Source organism: Anas acuta, chromosome 1, assembly GCF_963932015.1.
Source record: "Anas acuta chromosome 1, bAnaAcu1.1, whole genome shotgun sequence".
Classification (NCBI taxonomy): Eukaryota; Metazoa; Chordata; class Aves; order Anseriformes; family Anatidae; genus Anas; species Anas acuta.
The window spans coordinates 176,560,981-176,583,315 of NC_088979.1; the positions used below are offsets into that span (position 1 = coordinate 176,560,981).

Sequence of the window (22,335 nt, forward strand, 5' to 3'; positions counted from 1 at the left end):
AACTAAAGATACACGCTGTGTGTTTGAGAGATCACCTAGGAGGGCTTGATAAAATATGTATTCTTATTGTCTCTATCTGGTATCATTCAGATCCAAATTCACACCCACCTTGCTGCCTCTGGTTACTTGTTTCCCAGACAAGACAGTCTGATTTCAGGAGTATTAATGCGTCAGTTACCCTAACAGCAGAAAGCGTGCCTTGTAATTGTGCATTCTTCGGAGCAGTGAGGATGACAGCGCTCTGTGGCAGGACTCTGCTGATTCAGATGTTTGAGTGCTTCACACTCTAACAGTTGAGAGGTTTCCTCTTCAAAGAAACATCTTTAGGCAAACTGCCTTCCCAGGGGATATGGCACTGTTTATAAAAAGCTTTAATTGGAACTTCTCTCAAACGATCGCATGTATAATGTACTGTCTTTCTAGTCTCTTGCCTGGAGAGGTTAAGAGCAAAGGCCCAGACCTGGCATAACAGATGCCAACAAGAATCCTCAAATTCCAAAATGCCCTTGCCCACGTCCAGCCCAGTACTGCTTAAACAACTGCTTAAAGCTGAGACTACTTGTAGGCTTAAATCTTTGGACTGGAGACTTTGGACTATGTCTTGTCATGGTTTATGGCAGCAATTGTTTTTTTGTCCTCAGCGTCTTAAAAATGAAGACCCATTCTGCTGCTAGCTCCATTTTACAGGCTGAACTACAGAATCCAGTTCTCCACTTCGCAAATAGGTTCCTGGGCTGAGGAATAAATTCAGGTCTCATTGCAGCCACAAATTCACTGCATGATCATGTCCCAAACTACTTAGTGTAATCTGCCTCTATCTTACAGCTAGAGAAGTACTTTCTGCCTTAATTTCTTCTTTCTCAGAAGTGATGTGATTATAAAAGAGACAGGATTTTAGAGAAAGAAGTAATGTTGTTTTTTTTTTGTCAGACCAATTGATGTAATGTGAAGAAACTTTTGACTACTAGTTCTTTCTTGAGGTTGGAAGCAAAAGCAGCAAAACTTGTGCCAAGTACTGGTTGTGAATGCTTCTATGTGATGTCCTATGTGATGGTTCAATGAATTGATCAGAGCCATATATTTAAATAGCTGAGTAAACTATTTGTTAGTAAAGAAGCGTATGATGAAAGAAGAAACCAATAAAGACAATTTAATACCTGGGTTAGAGTGTATTTTGGAAGAAGGGGTAGCAGGAGTTAGAATACTGGGAAAGTCTAATGTGCCATGAAACCAACAGTCCTGAGTGCATGTCTTCTGACATCCAGTGGAGTTGGTTGTCTTACATTTTCAAGGTATTTTGTATGTCATGAATGCATTTTGAACTACAGACCAGAAATGAAGTAATTGGTTAGGGAAGAGTGTCTACTTAAGTAAACACCTTCAGTATGCGTTTTTCATCTTTTACTCATTATCAGTGTGAATTCTTGCTGATGCAAAGTGGTTAAGTGTTTCTTGGGGAAAAAAAATGGTAATTTCTTCCAGAATACTGCTTCCAAAGAGAGAGACAGGCACATTTTTTTCAGGAACATTTTAAATTGCTGCCTACTGGGAGCAAGTCTGAACTCTTCACAACCTCAAACTGAGCATCATGAATGTCTGTGGCATTTTTCTAGACTCCAAGTTACAAATTGGCATGCAATTGAATTTATTTTGTATTACTAGTTTAGTGTGGTATATTTAAAGGTGATTATCTTGGTATAAATGCTTGCATATTTTTACCATTTTTTTTTGGCTTGCTTAGTTAGTTAAAACACAAGCACAGATATGATCTTATAATTTGGTTGGATTTTTTTTTTTCTTTTAAATCAGCCATATTCTAAAAAATGTATAGCTAAGAGATGTAGAAGATTGTTTTTCCAGACAGAAGAAAGGGAAATTGAATGAATGGCTGTTTCATAACTAGTTTGACAGTCTTCAGTAAAGTAATGCTTTTTTTTAGTGTATCAAACAATACGGTAGAAAGATTGAAAGACAAATAGCTAACAGAACTTATGACAAAAGATTGAAAGAGATGGGGGTCAGGAGTTATTCATTAAACAGCATCAGTGTTGTACACTAATTGCCTGGAATTAAACTCTAGTATTTGAGCCACTTACTGTTGTAATATTTTGGATTACCTTTTCTGTCTGTACTCAGCTCTTGTATTCATTGTGAGAAGAGAAAACTGATACACGTTTACTCTGTCCTGTTTGCTTTTTCCTCGAGTAACTTTGACCTCTCATTCTCTGGTGCTTTGATATGACACAATATCCTAAAAAGTTTTGGAAAATTCTCATGTCTGAAGTGTTTTTGTGTTTGTTTATTTTTTTTTTCTAAATATCAACCACAAATTAGTACTAATGGTCCCTACAGTTGGAACGGTTTGGAAACTGGTGCAGGCATTAAATTGTTCGTTTCCTGCCTCATGACTTGAGTTTAAACTTGGCTTAAATTCTGGAGCTGAAAATCTCCACTCAGAAAAATCCCCAGAGTTTTATGCAGGTTACTGTTATTGCTATTGTGCCATCAAGTCCCAGCAACAGAGTGGAGGTAGGAGGGTGTCTGGGAATGTCAGCAGGGCAGAGCAGTGCTCTCACTTTTACTGTCCTGGACTTGAACCAGTGCTTTTAATTCCTCACCTGTGCAAGTACTGGATTTGCTTTCTGACTTGGGAAGTAGCATTTAGCAATGAATGATGCAAACAAATGATAAAAGGAGTCTCTACACTGGAAAATATTTTGTAAACTCTACTGGGAAAATTTGTAAAGCAATGATGCTGTGTTAGACAAGGCCTCTCAGCTGCTGAGTGTGCTGGTGCAGGGGGAAGCCAGAAGGGTGAGAGAGCAGAGTATCAGGAGCAGTGTCTGAGGGATACAGCGTGCTTCTCATTCCCCCTCAGGCATAACTGGGAATAGCAGCTCACCAGGGCTCTAGTAAGCAGTTTGTGGGAAGTGGGAAGTGTTAGGCAGCCAAGTGTCAAACATTGTAGAACACTTCTTTCCTCACGGTAGCGTACAATAAGGAAGCTATGTTGGGTTATCACTAACAGGAGGGTGAGGCGCTTAACCTCTTGCTATCTTAATATTTAATCTGTACATGGCATCTTTTGTCTTCCTTGTAGATTATGTCTGGTGTATTTTACAAATTCTATAAACTTCGTGCAGATACCTTCAAATTCAAGGTTGGCAAAACAGCATGAGACATGCTGCTGAGCAGAAAGAGGTGACAGCCAAGAGCACCAGTAAAAGTCCAGTTCTCACTGGCATGCTATGGGATGCTTTCTGCCTGTGTGGAGCACGGATATTCTTACTTAATTGACCTCTGATGAAGGGCTCTCAGAAAACATTATGCTCCATTTATCTTTTCCCAGGAGTCAGCTCTGAAAAATATATCAATTTATATTTGTTAGTTGACATTTTGCATAACACAGCAGGATGTCAGAGAATATGGTCTGGAATTTGGGTAGGTAGTGCGGAACATGACTACAATAAAAAGGTGTACTTTGCAGTATAAAAATGAACAAAAAAGACACAAAATTTGTGTTTTGAGGGTGACAGAATCCTAGCCGATATGAAGTAGCTAAAATTCCCAAATTGTTTGGCTTAAACTGCCTTAACACAGGCCTTAAAACTGTCTAAGGCATTCCCCCACAGCAGCCATGGGCCTGAGGCCCAGTATAACTCAGGCGTGACACGTTACTTAGTTTTTCAGCAGGTGTCCTTTTATTCCCACAGTCCTCTGCTCAATACAGCATTTTGCTGTTGCAGAAAAGAAACCAATATCACATTTATTTGCCCTAACATTAGCCATACCCTTTGTGGTATGGTAGACTGACTTGCATAGCCAGGCAACTTCCAACCCATCCATGCTGCAGGACACATTTGGGCCTGCAATGGCAATGCCTCAAGCCTTCCTCTTCTCCTTCCCCTTCCCTTTTTTCATTTCCCTCCTATGGAGCTCGCCTACCAAGCATAGCTGAATGTGAATTTACACACAGACTGTAGGCTACTTTGGGCTTTAATCCACACAAAAAGGTACTGAAGAGGTAGGTCAGAAGCACAAAGCCCCACTGTTGCCGGCTTTAAGGAGATAAAGAGATTGAGAAAATCCCCTAAAAAATTCAGTCATGATCTCACATGTCAGAGAGCAGACAGTAACATCTCTGCATAACACAGAAAATAAATGCTTTAGCAGTTATCCGTTCTTAAAACACAAGCACAAGGCAGTGTACTGCTGAGCTAAAGATGTGCTAAATTTTAATCCAAATGCTGACTCCCCCATGTCCCAGCTGATCCAGGCCTTTCCGTGTGAAGTGTAGAGTAACTCCACAGCATAACCACACACTGCTGTTGCAGCACCAGAGCACATCACCTGCTGTATGATTTTATCAATGTTAGGAAAATTCTGGTCAAGAGTTGTAAAGCATCTAAATTGCTCTCATTTGCTCTAAATTAAATAAAACTGGTGGTACAGGCAATCATCAGCTTCTCCTTTCCTGTGAATTTATTGCATGCCATAGCTCCTTGCAGAAACCACCAGGGTTTTTGTCATCCTTCTGTATCACAAAGAAGTATTCTGGATTGCCTGTGATGAGACAAGTAGAATTTACTTTATCGTTCCACTGTGGTTTATGTGGTTACCCATAAGCTTGCTCACTGATAGCGGGGATAAATCTGTACCTAAGTAGAGACAATAAACTGATCTGTTATATAAAGAATCATTTAAATAGCTGTGTGAAATTTCTCTGCGGTTGGTATTTCTTTCCATGCATCTTTCCCATTGAACTTGTGAATGCCCCATCTCTGGAATTATTCAAGGCCAGGTTAGGTGGAGCCCTGAGCAACCTGATCTAGTGGGAAGTGTCCCTGCCCATGGCAGGGGGGTTGGAACTAGATGATCTTTAAGGTCTATTCCAACCCAAATCATTCTATGATTCTATGAACTTGTGTAATAGGAGGGGAATTTTGCTGGAAGTTGACTGGAGCACATGCTGCCTTTGAAAAAAATGCTGTAATTTTTGTGAGCTACTCCCTCCTTCTCCAATACTAACTTCTGGTTTCTGTCAGCGCATTTGGTCATTGTTAGCAGTAAGGATAAAGAGGTAAAATGCTTATGTGATGAAATGATTGTTATTTTTAATCTGAATAATTTTATCTGTTTCTTTTCATAGAGGGAAATTCTAGAACAGCAACAGAGAGAGAGAGATGACACAAGTTTTCATAGTATGTGCATGTTCTGTGATCAAGAATTCACAGGAAATAGGTTTGTTTTATTTTTTTCACATCTGTTCAGCTTCTTTGTTTATGGTTTTAACATCATTGAGCCAATTAATATCTAATACTAGGACTCAGAAGCTAGAAATCTTTTTGGGATGTAGCTTAGGTATTTCTTTCAACTGCAATGACATTTCAGATAGGCTTCTCCCACTTCTCAGTCCTATAATTATTCCAGTGCAACTTTGTAGAATTATGTGGTGAGCTGGATTTGAGAACGAAACCGTTTTAAAGAGTTTTATGTCAGCTGTTTTGGTGTCAAGGAGAGCTGTTTAAGCCAGTATGGCTGTTAAAAACTGTATCTATCCAGTTACACATTTTCCCATTTAAATTCACGCTGGTTTGGCAAGATTTAAAGATAGAATGAAAAAGGGAGGAAAATTAGAGTGAGAATGGAGTGCTTTGCAGCATCAGTCAAGTGCAAGCAGGAGCAGCATTCAAGTGTCTGCTCCACTGAAAATTTATTTATACACAATAAAACAGTTTCAGCTGGAGAGATTGAGTATTATCCCTGAATGTGCCTGATTGCATAGGTAGCTCTGGTACTCTGGAAAGGTAGAAGAACCTGTGGTCATGTCCCTGCTGGTCTTCGCAGTTTTGGCTGAGTGTCATTTTCACCTTACTGCATGGTTTACCGCACTTCACATCATTCAGCCCCCAAGAACTTTATCTACTGCGTACTCGGGTCTGACAGACAGAATTTGAAAATTGCACTTGGACTGTGGTGAGAGGAAGGCTCAGCAATGTTTTCACTTGAAGATCTCTTTAGTCCCCAAAAAGCAGAAGCTGAGGAATATAGAGATGTTAGACACTTAAGTAATTAACCATTACATCTCCATTAGAAAAATAACTTGTTTGAATATCATGTTTGTTCCTGAACGCAGTTCAGTGCTCATTGTTGTGCTAGTACTGCAAGAAGCAATACTGATATAAAAGAATTTGTTTTGTTAACCAGCACTGAGAAAACCAAAAAATGGCTTCTTTGAATGTTTCTCAAGACTGTTGTTTGAAACATATTATTTGCTTATTCAAGTTAATAAATGAGATTTGCTAAGAGAGGATCAAAATAAAACTAAATTGTAATTTTCATTAAAAATATTATATTGTATGCATGCAGATCAATCAGATGAATTGTCACTGAACATACAGTAGAACTGAAACTGGAAAATTCCCAATACAATAAGTTGCGTTCTTTTTTTTTTTTTTTTTTTTCTAGCAGTGGCAGGAACACTATTATTGTTTATTTAATGTTGACTTTTATGCATTTTTAGAGCAGTTGGCATATTTTGAGTCAAAAGCTGCATAATTCTCATATGTATTCAGGAATACATAATGTTCTTTTTGAATGTCTTTTGTAGATCTGTCCTTCTCAATCATATGGCAAGAGAGCATGCTTTTAACATTGGGCTGCCAGATAACATTGTGAATTGCTCTGAGTTCTTGGCTGTATTACAGGAGAAGCTTGACAAGTAAGTAGGTTTCTTGTTTTGTTGTTTTTAAATGGACTTGAGTCATATTCTTTTAACCTTGGAAAGAAATTGGGTTAAAATACTTCAGCACTCACGGTTAGTTAAGAAGAAACCAAGAGAGAATGTAACTTCTGTGTGGGTGATCTTAGAAGGTTTTTCTTCTAATTTATTGAAAACTAATTCATAACACTTTGTAGTATGTGTTTCCTGGAATAATAGTCACATGTGGTGCTTTAGTTTAGTTGCACAGTTTTCATTGACGTCAATAGTAGCATGCCCCTTTTTTCTCATAACTGCTGGAGTCAATGACTTATTTCTTGTTGTAACCACCTTTTTGCTAGACATCTCTTTAGTCACAATACAGAGTTCTTGTGCCAATCATCTTTTGTCTCTCTATATATCATTAATATGTGAGATTTTGGGGCCCACCCTTACGTCCCATAGCAGAATGGGAATGCTAATGTATATGCTGCCTGAGAAGCATGTAAATCTGAGATGGCTGAAAAAGTTGAAAAGGCAATTTGGGAGAAGAACTTAGGTAGCAAAGAATAAAGAATTCTTCACTTTGAGTTTCTTTTGCAAGTGTGTAAGTGCCCTTTATGAATTTCACAAACGGGACAAGTATGTAACAAATATCATTTGGGCTCTAGATAATGCTAGGACAAGGGGGAATGGTTTTAAACTAAAAGAGGGAAGATTTAGATTAGAGGTTAGAAGGAAATTTTTCACTCGGAGGGTGGTGAGGCACTGGAACAGGTTGCCCAGAGAAGCTGTGGATGCCCCATCCCTGGAGGTGTTCAAGGCCAGGTTAGGTGAGGCCCTGAGCAACCTGGTCTGGTGGGTGGCATCCCTGCCCATGGTGGGGGGTTGGAACTAGAAGATCTTTTAGGTCGCTTCCAACCCAGGCCATTCTAGGATTCTAGCAGAAAGAGTGAAAACTGTACCATAGAGAGTAAACCTTAAGAGTGAAACTGTAGCTTTTAAGAAGCTTAGTAGATTTTAATACAATCTGTAACCAAAGACTGTAGGAGAAATATCTGTAAATCTTAAGCTTTGTAATTAAAAGCCTCAAAATGCAGGAATTTGTGAAAACTGGGGTATAGAAATTAAATTAAGTATCCTTCCAGACAAATTTAGAATCCATTGGCTTGCATATCTGCAAAAAAGAAAGAGATTCTAAGGACTGAAAAGGCAATGGTGGTCTCTATTTTACAATCTCTGACCTATCGAAGAACACGCAGTCATGATAGATACAGGTAAATTTCCTCCAGAAATGAAGATATTTTAAGAATGCCTTCTGTGTTATAATTAGTGTTGCAACTGATAAATTGCAGCTGCGCTGATTATCAGGAGGACCTCAGGGTGTCATTTAGATGGAGGTTTTTCAAAGCCAATTAAGCCTGTAGTTAATGCACACACTGAAGTTGCTTCCAAAGCAATGAAAGGCCACTCCTCTCCTCCTGCTGAGAGCAGACTTAATAGATGTGCTAGATAGTGCCTGAAAATATTTTTGAGAGCAGAAAAGTCTAATTTTAGACAGATATGACTACATTGTGTATGCTGAGGAAATGCATTACATGTCTTTCCTGGGAATGCCTCATACAATCAGAGCATATACTTTATTGTAAGCAGGTAGAGGAAAGCAGATTTTTAAGCATGTATTCTGCCACTGGACCTACAATCCACAAGCTAGGCAGTTTTCAGATTTTTAGGCTGCAAGCACAAGCAGAACTCAACACTTCTTTTTAAAAGTAAGCCTAAACTTTACAATTCTTGTAAGGCAGAAGGATACTGAGAATCCTGAATTGATGCTCCACACAGAAGAGCTGAGTGGAATCTAGCTGCACCTTTGCTGAAGCAGTATGAGGGCTTTCTGGGTGCAGGAACAGACCTGCTAGACACAGTATTTTTTTGCATGGGCAAACACTCGTGTGTGAAAATAACTTTCTTCTTCAACATGTTTATCTAAATCCACAGAAAAATTACAGAAAGGTCTGACCCAAACACTGTTAAAACTCCTCTTGATTGTATGATCAAGCATGCTTTCATTTGTTAGTAAAGAAAAAATAAAACAATTGGGTGATCACTTTTGTTCATAGCCACCGTATTTTTTAATGTCCATGTCTTTTGAGTCTTGAAGTGTTGTTGACTCGCCCTTCAGTCAAACCGTTCTTCCTGCTAGCCAGTAGCACCAATACAAAGGTACAATTCCACAGTTACAGAGCTTTTAATTGAACAGAATTGATTTTGATTTTTCGAAGGATTTTCCCTACCTCTCTGCAGAGATGGCCAAAAGAAACTGTGTTCATCCTGGTAAGATCTGTAAGCCATCTCTTATAAGAACAGTGTTTTAACACATTAACTAGTGTCACAGGAGATATCCAACACTTACATGGCTTAATGACATTGCAGCAATTTAATTTATTACAGTAAGTAGTAGATTGATATAATTAATTTGTTATAATGACAGGAGTCACATTGATTAGTCTACTGCATATTTAAGTTGCTAAATCTTAACATAAATCAGGTACCTTTAAAAATTCAAGTTCCACTCACCAACAAGAGTAGTTAGTAAGGATTCCTCTGCCTTCAGGAGTAACTCTGAGAGATGTCCCAGCCCAAGGGGAGATCACTGCTGTGCAGCCCACTGCTTCAGCAAGGAGAGCTCAAATTAGTCTTTCTCTGACTGCTGTATTTAAAAGATTAAGAGATTGGATCCTAGTCAAACTTAGAATCTTAACACATTGCTTTCAACCTCTCAGCGTTAAAAGATATGTAGCACGTTCAGGATATGTTTTTTGTTTTTTTTTTTCTCTTTCTAAATGACAACAGAACAGTTATTCATTGATTAGATTCCTGTATAAGTGCATGCTGAGTTAAGAATTCAGTTGCTTACCAGTCAGTGTCCCTCCAATGTCCTAATAGGACAATTTTGGTAAAGCAAACTTTTCTCCCATTTTACTTCTGGGGCAAACAGTAAATTTTATTATCTGCATTTTCATTGTATGTAGTTTTTGCTAGGAGTCTGGTTATCTAAGTGTTTGATTGACTGTACTGTGATCTAAGTTTTTTTTTTTTCAAATAAATTGATTTTCCTTTTCATTTGGTTTGCTCTCATGTACTTAGAATTAATCTTACTTTATATATCTCCAGCTTATTTAAGTATATTATCTTGCACTATTTTTGTTTTAACATATTGACCTGTTTACCTTTTTATCTTAGTTTGCAGTGTTTGTACTGTGAAAAAATCTTCAGAGACAAAAACACACTTAAAGATCATATGAGAAAGAAGCAGCATCGCAGAATCAATGCCAAAAACAAAGAATATGACAGATTTTATATCATTAATTACTTGGTAAGAGGTTCTATGAATAAATTGTAAATCAACTAGAGTGATGCAGACAATATCTTGTTAAAAGTGAGTAATTCCAAACCAGCAATTAGTGCAAAGGTCAAAAATCAAGTGAAGGACTCTTAAGAAATATGCTCATTTATGGTATGATATTCCGGATAATTATTGAACTAAGGAATAGTAAACATTTGTTGAGATTTGATTTTGAGAGATGCAAGAATGCAGCTTGAAGAGATGCTAATCATCATGTCATTAGTGCTCAGTCTCTGCTTTAATAACCAGAAGGGAAAATGAGATAGAGTAATGAAATAAATGGAGATCTAACTTGAATGCTATTGGCTTTGAGCTTGTTTTCTACAAACCTTAGGCTGGAAGTGCTCTTCAAAGTATAAATTAAATGCAAAGAGAAGGAAAATGAAAGATATATAGATGAAAGAAAAAGTAAGTGTTTGCTTTTAGCCTCCAGGTAGGTGTATGTTGTTAGGTATTAATATTTTTTATCTCAGATCTTTGAGAGTGTCTATGATGTGTGTGTAACAAATTTTCACTTGCTGTCTTCAACTCTTGAGTGTAAGAGCTGCTTTAAAAGCTCCTACACTCTCTCCCAGAAATAACTGTATTTCACCTGAACTAGTCTCTGTGCCTGTTCCATTTGTTAGTATCCAGGTTATAAACAATTTTTTCAGGCACTTTTGGATGTTTTACCAACTCTTTGCATTTAATCTCTTTCCCTGGTTTTACCCCAATCTTCAGAACAAAAAGTTGGACGTTTAAGGTTCTGCAAAGTTCCTTCTACCCTGGGTGGAGTGAATTCCCTCTGTGATCCTGTATGCCTTCCTTCCAACGATCAGTGATCTGAGACCTTTATTTTCTTTTGTAGGTACTTAAATACCACTGCTTTAAAACTGATCTATACTTGCTGCATTGTAAGAAAAAAGTTGTGAAGTTTTGTATGTTGGTTATTCTCAGCTTCCCAACAGAAGTTAGCATTCACTTCTTCTGTGCAAGTTAGCAGATTTGAATTTAGTGTTGTAATTCTTGTAAGTGATTTTAATGGTTTGTTGTTGTTTTTTTTTCTTCTCTATTAGTCTTGTAGGTAATCTTATATTTTTATTCAGAACTTGGCATTCTCTTTAAATTCCCTTCCATCTTGAATTTCCATTTGATGTTCAGCTTTGCATTTGTCCCAGCTTTGGTGAGGAAATTGAGCCAGATGACTGCTCAAAGACATTTTAAAAAGCATTGTCTAAGTAGTGCTGATGGCATGGCCATGGAGCATGCAAACTATTAAGCGGCATGGGCAATCACAGGACACTGCTCATGTCAGTGCCCTGGAACTCCATAGTTATCACTGGTATTCTGGGCAAGACTTTGTAGAGCGACTTCTTATGCCAGCCTGAACCAATTCAGGTCACTGGTTAGCATCACTTAGAGATGTATTTTTTATGTCCTTGGTATTACAGACAGGGGATGGTAAATGTAATTCAAATAAAAAATATCAAACCACCAAAATGTGTAAGACCAGCAGGGAACTGTATGTACAAGGTTAGTGACAGTGTGTTTCTAGTGCTTCTTCTTGGACGTACTTTGTAAGATCACAATTTTTTGTCTGTCTCTGTGCTCTGCTATAGTAATGTTTTCTTTTCACACATTCTCATTTGTCTTTCACTGTGTTATACAAAGAGGACTGTTTCTATTCACTGTTTCTGATCCTTCAAAGTGTAGCCATATCAGCACTTAAGACATTTCTTCTTTTAAGTAAAGCATTTTTTTTTAATAAACAGATGAAAAACTTAAGCACTTACAGAATAGTTCACTATACAATGTATATTTACACACTCATGTTATGTGGGATTAAACTTTTCATTAACATGAAAATCTTAGAGTAGTTCCTGTGTAGCAGAAAGTACATATATGCTCTCAAAATAGCTTTTGGTAAACTCTTTACATATTCAAAGGAGGAAAAGAGGTTACAGGGAAGAACTTTAATTTGTTCACTGGGGGTTCTATAGAATAGCATTTATATATAAGGAGAAATAACATTATTCTCTGCTGCACATATGTAGTCTACAGTCAGTTATGTTAATGTCGTGAGACTTTTTTCAAACTGAATTTATATTCAGTGAATTGTAGATGTTATGCAAGGTACACTTGCTGTAATGACTTGAAGTAGTGGTTTTTACTTCCTCTCCCTCAGCCCTTCACAGTTTACTAGAGGATTTTCTTCGGTAGTGTCAAGCTTTACTGACTTTTCAAGGAGTCTTAAAGATCTGTTCTTTCTATTGCTCTAAATTTCCAGGGGAATTATACAATTTCACAGCTACAGACATGAGTTGAATGTTTTATTTGAATTGACAGATACACTGTTTTGATATATACTAGTCAATTGATCTTGACCTAAAGATGTAGACTTAGAATTTATCTATTTTTCATGTTTTCACAGAAAAGTTTGAATTTGAGAATGTAAAAAAGATATTTCCATATTCAAAGTTTGTTCAAGTTTGTTTTTATCAAAAAGAGACTTTCAGACTAAGTAGGTTTCTAATGATAAACATCAGTATCATCACAGTATTACCCTCTTTACTTTTAGGATGTGCATCATAACACTTTTCTATCAGCAGCTGGATCTTTAGCTGTTTAAATGGATAGTTCTTTAGTACAGCAATCTTACAGACACTTTCTTTAAAGCCAAGTTGTATTTATGTTCGTGTCCTTTTTTTCCTGTTACATGTTATCTTCACCAAGCCCTGTGTAAAATAGACTTATTAAGCTGGAGCTGACAGTTTCCTTTATTTTGTGGCTTTTTTACTGAGAGGTCTAAAAGGCTTTTTGTTCAGATGTCCAGAGAATGCCTGCTGAATTGCCTTATGATCTTCTGGCCAGTTCTTACTTGTGTTTTTAAGTTGATGGCAAAGTTCCCATCGACTTCATTTAGAGCAGTAGGCCTTCCTTCCTTCTTCCTTTCCCTCCATTCTGCTTTTGGCTTCACTTGTATTTTTACTGCAGTTGTAAGAATCTGCTTTCGTAACCTAAGTTACATTTTCTGTTTGTGTGTTGATAATTCCCTCTCCTAAGTTTTCAGTTTGGCTTCACAATGAATAATAGTGCAAATTGTTTTATAAATGTTTTGGTGTTCTAGGACTTTCCACAACTTGTGTCACAATCCACAAGCTGCTTTGATTAGTCTACCCCCATATTATTCACATGTTCTGTTGCTCACAGGTCAGTGTTAAGATACAGCATTACGCATGATCTTTAGTAGGAATGGAAGCTCTTTTTGTCACGTGCATGTATAACAGATTTCTTTCATAAGCAACTCTCAAAAGTTTATTACTAGGTAGTTACACGGAATTTGAATGGGAGTTTTGCAGTTATGCAAATGACTCGAAAGGCACTGGGATCACTTCCACTGTGGATTTGGAGTTTTTCTGTCAGTACTGTATAAATATGGAAGATGATACCAATCTTATTCCAAAACTGTTTAAGTACAAATTGAGAAAGACCAACAGATAGAGGACGAAGAACTGAGCAGCAGTGCATCCAAGATATATATGTAGGTTACCTTACTTTTCTCCAAAAAAAAAAGAACCTTCCAACCTAATTTTCTTGTTTCTGTGCCTTTGTAAGCCTGTGTCCCCATGAGTCATCTTGTACCAAGGGTCAAGTAAAGATGGAGAGGGAAGAACTTTGTAGTCTGTGAAACCTACTGGAGGTCATAAAAGAACAGAAAGCAGTCATAAAACTCTCTTGTTCCCAGTCCAGGGAACTTGAGGTAGACCCAGCATGAGAGGGCCTGCCTTTGTTCGCAAAATGGTTACCAGCTGCACTTTAAGTATGGAGTATCCATTGTAGGAAGTGATGATGTTCATTTTCAAGTTGACTGATGTCACGTATCTCTAGTAATGTAACATCACCGTAATGAATGTGCTTATGACTAAGATAGACAACTAAAAATGCTACCTATCACTTATTAGAAAATTTTACTTGTCCTGAAAGATGAAAAGCTGTTTTCTTCTTATTGCCAAGCTCTAAATCATCGTTATTAGCTGTTGCTGGGGAGGGAAGGGAATTTATAGGGGTTAGTCTTTATATTTAGCCTGCTCTGACTTAAGTAGTGCATATTTTTTAAAATAGTAAAGGGAAACACTCCTTCAGTTGGTAGCAGTTCAAGTCTTAATAAAATTGGTATGTTCATTTCTCCTCAAGGAGAGATGCAGGCTCCAAGTGGGGAAACACCTCATTTTAAAATTAATCCATTGTCTGTTAATTCGTGTTGGGGTAAGAGCATGTCTTCTACACGATAAAGCATTGCTAAGGTCTGCAGCAATATAAAACAAATCAGATGATCACAGTAAGGCAGGTGAAAAGAAGGGCAAGGGGAAATTTGCAGGGAAATCAGCAGCTGTTTGGAGTTTCTGAGCTCCACAGGCCAGGAATACTATTTGCATGTAGTTCAGTAATTGCTCTTTTGGGAAAAACACTTGAGATAGCAGCTGCCTGTGTCTAGTTTCTCCCATCTCACCACCTCTTCTCGTGTTGGGGTATGTTGCCCCAGCAAAGCATGCAGGCCTTTTACCCACAAAGCCTTTAAAGCAATGCTCAAGTTGAGGAGATAACTTGTTGGTGAGGCAATTCATCTCTGTGTATTTTAAAAATAGTTGTTTTTTCTTGGATTTATATCAAGTCCTGCAGTTCCTTTAATCGTGTATTTTCTACCGTGTGAACTATTAACAATGTCAAGTCTATTTTTTTCTCTGGTTTTGTTAGGGATTTCTTAGGAATCTCTGGAGATGTTTTCTGGGAGTTCTTGCATCCCAGATGAAAGAGCAAAGGAACTTGAATATATAACAAAGCCACCCTTGGTCCTAGATGCTTATCAAGCTGTAAAGTTTTTTGCTTTTTTTCCTGTTTTTGACAAAATTGAAAGAGTTTCAAAAAACTTTCGAAGAACTCTATCCCACCCAATTGCTCAGCTTCAGTCTTTTGACACTTTCATGATCATGTCCCCAGTTATCCAGTTACCTTGGATTTTTCCAGTGGTACAAGAGTTGATTTAGCTTTTGTGTTACTTTTTCTCTCTTCGGAATACATATAGATGAGGGCAGAAAACTTCTTGCAAGATCCTTCATTGCCTTCTTTGCAGAAATACCATAAAGAAACAGCAACAATAACAAAGATTGTGCATAGCTGTTATCTATCCCTTTTCCCCTTCAATTAAAAGTTGAAGCTCAATACTGGCTGCTGTTTTGAACAAGCACTTTTGTGAACATACACTCCACGCTGCTAAGGGAAAAACCTGTTAGCATCCGTCTTCATTTTGCAGTGGTTGTGAGCTCGTATCCTCTCATTAAGGTTTTAACAGTAGAGCTAGAGGAAACTTGTGTGCAGCTGTGAGAACATGTGGTGAGACATGTTAATGGCTTCGTGTTATCTCACAGTAATGGTGACATTAATGAGTCTCCTTTGTAACTCAGAGAGTTTGCACACTACCATGTCGCATCCCTGAATTAATTACTGAATTTTCATTCCATAATCTTTAATGGCATTACGTTTAGAGCTGTCTAGAGATATTTGTGTATCATTTACCTGATAGACAGTAACAGCTTTGAAAGTTCTCATTAAATTGTTAAATGATGTGTATCTTTAAATTCTTTTTCCAAACAGCCGTAAAGACAATAATAACACTTGTTACTAAGGATGTTATTAAATATATTTATTAGAGGAAGTACTTGAATGAAATAAATGAAAGAATGACCTTTTTGTTCATTGTATTTTTTTAGTGGGGACAAGATCATCAACTATGATCTTTGTGAATGCTTCGCAGCTATCAAAAGCATGAGTTCAAAACTACTATTTCAATTACTGGTTAGTTGGCCCTGGTTTATTTTTAAAGACAGGAAGAACCTGTCAAAGGAAAGAAAAACACTAGCTAAAGATCACTGCTGGAATTTTAGTAGAGTGCTTCAGCTTTTTATTGTCTGTTATTTATATCACAGTCATGCCGAGAGTGCCTGCCATTGTGCTGAACACTGCACAAAAGTATTGTGAAAGGCTTTGTGCTGAAGGTCTTTAAGGTATAAATAAACAATACAGAAGGTAAAAGGAAGAGCAGAACATCATGAATAGGTGTGCTTACATTCAGCTCTGGGAAGAGGGTGGAAGAGAAACTATATTCTAATCTGTGCCTCAGCTCATGCTGCTTCTCTGTAGTATTCTGTGGCTAGGTTTGTGCTACACCTTTTTACCAGCATAACCTTGTGTGAGATACAAGTACTGGCTAGTGTAGCTATGCCAACTAAAGTCTCAGAAGCAATAGCTGCATTGTTTCATCAGCTTCTTCTTCATGTTGCATGAAGAAGAAGATGGGCAGATTGGATTGAGCAAGTGTGCTGGCAAACACAAACCAGTGATCAAACATCCCCACCTTGGCCAATTCTTGGTAGGGTTGCAACACTGGTGTTACACAGAACTTGAATGCTCTTCCTGGGAGCTCTGTGCCAATCATTTTCTTCACAGATCTATTGTGGGGAGCCCATTAAAAGATAAAAGTATTGTTATTTTTAAAAGTTATTACTAAGGCAGTGCTGTATGACTGCTTTTAACTCAGAAATACCAGAGTGATCCAAAATAAACTGTTGATTATGACTTCCTAAATATTCATTCATTTGATACATAAAATATGATGTGAATCAGAAAATGTTTTTCTTTTTTCTTTTTCACAAGGAATTTGGAAAGTCCTGGGAGGAAGTGCAGTCTGAGGATGATCGGGAATTAATAGATAACCTGGAAGAGTAAGTAAGAGTTAAATATGTACACATAATAAAGACTTGAAAGAACATTACTGTTGAAAGTATTTACAGGGAAAATGTTGTGCATAGTTCGTACAGTTAAAATTCATTTAAGCCAGTCAAATCGACTTCAAATTGTTCTCATCAAAGACATTTCTCCACAATGAGAACTATAAATTTCATATTTCAACCACAAGCCTACATTTGTTTTGTGGTGTTTTTTTGGTTTTTGTTTTTGTTGTTTTGTTGTTATTGTTGTTGTTGTTTTTTCATATATTTCAAACAACAGTCTTTATGGTTTATAAATGATGTGGGCAAAACTTTTTTTTTTTTTTACTTCCGTATTTAAAAATGGTTGAACTGCATTTGCTCACATTTCAAATCTAGAGTAACCATCCAAAATGTCAGCATAAAAAAGAAGGTCTATGAAAAAGTCTGATAAAAAGGTAACAACTAGAGATTAAGGAAGAATTTTGAAGGAACCTTCAGTGGTGCTGTTTGAGGGCAACATGTGCCTCTGTCTGTTATTCTTGGCTCCAGGCCTTCAGGTCACTACTGAACCTCCACTACCCATTTGTATCTGCCTGTGACTTAAGTTTAACTTTACTTGTTTAAAAACTGGGTGCAATAATACCACTATTTCAAAGCAGTGTTGTGGATCTAAATGAATAAATGTTGGTATTTATTCTCTATGTGTGCATCTAAATGAGTGTCTGTTTCTAGAATACTATTTTATAAGTTACACTTCAAGTGAACTGTGTGTGATGTTTATGTCTGTGGCTGGTATATTGCAAGATTAGAAAAACTTGAAAACTGAAAACTTACAAAAATAAATACTGAAAGCAATTTTTTTATAACTTATCAAACTGGATAGAAACTGAAGTTAAGATCCTGTTAGCAGTGCATGCAAATTCAGGTACAATTTACTGCCTACCTGCACAGGAATTACTCAGCAGTAACTGCTCAGTTATTCTTGAATTTCTAATTTTTTTAGATGGTAAAGCAGTTTCTAACCATATATTCAGCTTTAAATCCACATTCTTTTCCACCCCTTTAAAGTATTCAGTTTCTCTGAATTTATTTCCGATGCTATAAGAGCAGAAGCTGAAGTGCTCTTTTCACAAAATATCTCTACTCCTTTCCACAACTAAATGAATATTTTTGACTCTTACTCATAAGAGACTGGTCTGACTGGGAAGAGCATCCTGTGTGTGCAGTTTGCCTGTTCTGTGAACAACAAGCAGACACCACCGGAAAACTCTATCTTCACATGCAGGTAGGACTGATGGTGGTGGTTTTACGCTGATGGGCAGCTTAGCTCCACCACGCTGCTCTTTCACTCCTGTCCTCAAAGTAAAAAAAAAAAAAAAAAAAAAAAAAAAAAGGGAGAAAATATGATGAAAAAAAAAAATGAGTTAAGATAAGGACAGGCAGATTGCTCAACAATAATCATCACAGGCAAAACAGAGTCAGCATAGGGAGATGAATGTAACTTAATGCCAACTAATAACAGAGTAGGGCAGTGAGAACTAAAAGCAATCTAAAAGCACCTCCCCCTCCCAATCTGCCATCTTCCACCTCCTCCCCCTGAGCAGAACAGGAGAATGGGGACTGGGGGCTGCAGTCAGTCCCTGACGCTTCGTTTCCACCGCTCCTTCATTGTCCCTCTCTGCCCCTGCTCCTGCGGGGGCTCTCCATGGGCTGCAGCCTCCTCCAGGCCACAGCCACCTGCTCCACCGGGGGCTCCTCCACCCATGGGGGGGCTGCAGCGTGGAGATCTGCTCCATGTGGGACCCATGGGCTGCAGGGGGACAGCCTGCTCCACCAGGGGCCTCTCCCTGCACAGGCCGCAGGGGAACTGCTGCTGCCTGCCTGGAGCACCTTCTGCCCTCGTGCTGCAGGGCTGCTTCTTTCACATTTTCTCACCCCTCTCTCCCAGCTGATGTGTAACAGCAGTTTTTTCCCCCTTTCTTAAATATTCTCTCCTAGAGGCCCAACCAGCATCGGCTCTGGCCAGCAGCAGGTCCCTTTTGGATCTGTCTGGAGCTGGCTGTGATCTGACATGGGGCAGGGCCTTGTCTCCTCTCACAGCAGCCATCACCGCTGCAGCTCCCTCCCCACTACCAAAACCTTGCTATGTAAGTCAGATACACTTGTTTGAATTATCAGCTCTTTCAGTGCTTTGAAAGTCAAAAGTAGGATTGTGGCATCTTTCTTAAGATCAAACCAGCTGCTGAACTGGAATGCCTTCTTTTAGTGCACAACGAAGGCACTGCATCTCTAGCATCTGCCCTCTACAATATTCAGTAGAAGCAAGTTTTACATTGATTGTATGAATAGCTATTACTTTTGAGAGTACAGACTGGTACATAGCATTAAAAAAGTAGCATTTTTAATAATAAAGTTGCTTGATGATTTAACACATTCGATGGTTAGCATCTGTGTTTCAGTTTTAATAAACTATTTAATAGCAGAGTTGCAGTTTAACTGAATATGAAAGTTTCTGATGAAATAACTTTTGGGCGTTATTCCATACATTAGTGTTTGCATGTCTGTATGTCTGTGAGTCTGAAAAACTGAGCTGTCTTCAGTGTGGACTAATACAAGTATTGGGAGTGAGAATTTTTCCTTTCCTTTTCTTTTTTTTCTCTAGAAATCACATGGATTTGACTTCCTTAAAATAAAGTCAGAACATGGTGAGTAAGAGATGCTGTAATTGTCAGCATTTGCTGCTAGTGTGGCAAAAACCACATTATAAGAATACTGGAAAACAACTGTATCAATTTGATTTTTGTTTGGACATCTACCTTCTCCATTACGGAAACTCTTTCTGCCAGCTTATAAAAGACAGCCAAGAACACTTTATTTTTCTGGGACTCTCATACCTGTATCAGCTCCTTGCTTTCTGCATGCTCCTCAAGATTTTAATTCATTACAAAAATGAAGTCAGATTTGAAAAAAAAAAAAACACAGACCAGAAGCTTTTGTTAACTGCACTTTCCCTGCTTCTTTCCTCAGCAGAGTTGCTAGTGCCGAGGATGTGTGCTATTTTCTTTAGAACCATTAGATTCTTTCACAGAGTGGCCTCTGCAAATAGCTGCTCTATGAGTCCCACATCCGGCTGGTGGAGCCCTGGAATAAGTATTACTATTATTATTAGGATTATTATTATTATGCCTGTTAAGACTTGCTTGCAATTTAGAAGGCTGTGGTCTAAGCTGTGTTTGCCCAATGTTTCCTTTCTTTTCTAGACTGAGGGGAAGCAAAATGTTTGTAATTTTTACTGTAAAAGAAGGACCAGTTCCCCTGCAGCTGGGAAGAAACATTTGCTCAGTTAGTTTGCTGAGTTACAGCATTCAGCCAGTCCTGCCTTCAGTAACCTTTATGAACCTTTATGCTTAATTTACAAATGCTTTCCTGGGTTAAGTTTTATATTCCTCAAGTGCTTGTTTGCTACTGTCTCTCCTAGGTCTGAACTTTTATCAGCAAGTAAAGCTGGTGAACTTCATAAGGAGGGAAATCCATCATTGTCGTTGTTACAATTGCCAGGAAAAATTCCAGTCTAAAGGAGAATTGATAAGTCATATGGAAGAAACAAAACACATCACATTCCTGCCAGCCAGGTCTACATGGGACCAACCACAGTAAGGACAAACATACTTCTTCCAGCATTTATACTGCTGTCTGTTAATATCTGTAAAGCAAAAAGTTGAAAGTTGTTTTTTGCCAGTGCTGCAGTGCCCAGAGCTCCCCAGCTCTACTAACAGATAAAATAATAAGTGGTCTCAAAACTACTCAGAATTAGAAATCCCTGTACTATCTGAAGCTAAAATGAGCTTGGGATACTGCTCTTCTAGTTGCATCCTGGATGCAGTGTCACCATAAGCTGTGTCTGCACTGTCAAGTTAGTGGGCTAGAGGTCTTATGGCAAAGTTGTCTTTGGCGTGTGTTTGCAGTCATGCAGTGCACAGTGAAAAGCACAAATGTTGAGCTCTGAGCACTTTCTCCTGGTGGAACAAAGGTTGACTCTGTGCACTAAGGCAGCATCTCAAACGCTCGACCTTCTAGGCACAAGGTCTTTGAGCCATTAGCTCTCTACAGAGATACGATTCCTGCCTAGGATGGGCATCTGGCACACGTTTCATCACTAGTAAAGGTAGTGAACATACGGTTCTGGAAACAAATCAAACCCCTTATTTTGCACATCTAATGTAGATATATGTATAATAACTACCTAAATTTAGGCATCAGAACAAGATAGCTTTTTATCCATGTTTTTTCCCAGAACAAATGGAGAGAGTGTAACATAGCATTGATGCAGATTGCAAGGAGGTTCTGTAGGTCTAAGGGATGATGGCATAGATGGTAGAGCACAGGGAGTGTTCTCACTTAAAAAAATCTGTTGAGCATTTGTTATGGGACAGATCTGGATCTGTGGCCTCAGTTGTGAGAATGGGCAGGGGAAAAAATGGGGGAAGGCTTGTCTGTTGCTGTTGCTACCTCTTCTGTGTGACTCTTTCAAGGTGTACGTGTCAATAGGTTTTTTGAGCATGCTGATTACTCATTGCAGAAAACTGAACTTTCTCATTTTTCTGTTTTATGAGTCTAATCTCATAAAATAAGCACAGCCTTTTTAAAACAAAATACGTTACTATCTAGTAATATTTTATTCTGTTAAAACTTGTTCCTTCCAGGTATTATTTTCCTACCTATGAAAATGATACGCTGCTATGTACACTCTCGGACAGTGAAGATCTGGTAACTGAGGATCAAAGTGAAGATGTCCCCGTTGTAAGTGAAGATATATCCAATCTAAAAGCTCTCAAACAGAGCAGTGTTTTAAACCAGCTACTGTGTGAAGAGAACAACAGTCAGGAGAAAAATTGACCTTGAATTACACTTGCTGACCTTTGAGTGTTTCTCCTGGAAGACAAAAAACACATTCTTCCCCTCATATTGGACTACAGTTCACCTCGTTAACATTCTCACTGGGCAAATATTACATGAATGGGAATGCTAAATAAAATTTATGTGCAAAGTTTTTTTGTTTATCTTCCTTTAAGCTATAGCTTTATTTTAAGACTAAGTGCTGGATTTTCTGCTTGGTTCTTAGAATTCTGTTGATATTATTTAAAAATAGGATTTTTTTTCTTTTTTTTTTCTTCTGAGTATACCAAAATCAGAGTTCTACTTTAAGACCATCTCATAAAAAGCATGAAAAATTGAGACAGTGTGTCTTTATATATGAGCCAATGAGTAAAACTGCTACGCATTACTGCTCTTAGAGAGCATATGGAAAAGAACCTGAATTTCACTTTCGGTCTGTTACATAAAGCAAATTTTGCTACTTTTAGAATTCTTCAAAGTGAATATGGATCTGTATATTTCTATTATTCATTATCAAAATACCAGATACGGAGTGCCTGTTCTGAAAACTGGTTCAGAAACATTGGTAAAGCTCTGCAGGACTGCAT

General features: G+C 38.0%; 1 protein-coding gene across 2 annotated transcripts in view; it reads left to right on the forward strand.

Moving 5' to 3' along the window:
• Positions 1-21,902, forward strand: part of ZNF277 (zinc finger protein 277) — a 55,567-nt gene extending 33,665 nt beyond the window's left edge. For both annotated transcript variants that reach the window (XM_068669486.1, XM_068669487.1), the window contains 8 exons: positions 5,150-5,241; positions 6,611-6,721; positions 9,944-10,076; positions 16,797-16,864; positions 18,041-18,137; positions 19,515-19,557; positions 20,331-20,505; positions 21,556-21,902. In XM_068669486.1, the coding sequence (XP_068525587.1) occupies positions 5,150-5,241; positions 6,611-6,721; positions 9,944-10,076; positions 16,797-16,864; positions 18,041-18,137; positions 19,515-19,557; positions 20,331-20,505; positions 21,556-21,748 (912 nt within the window). In that variant the 3' untranslated portion in view covers positions 21,749-21,902. The remainder of the gene's footprint in view (positions 1-5,149; positions 5,242-6,610; positions 6,722-9,943; positions 10,077-16,796; positions 16,865-18,040; positions 18,138-19,514; positions 19,558-20,330; positions 20,506-21,555) is intronic.
• Positions 21,903-22,335: the final 433 nt, after the last annotated feature.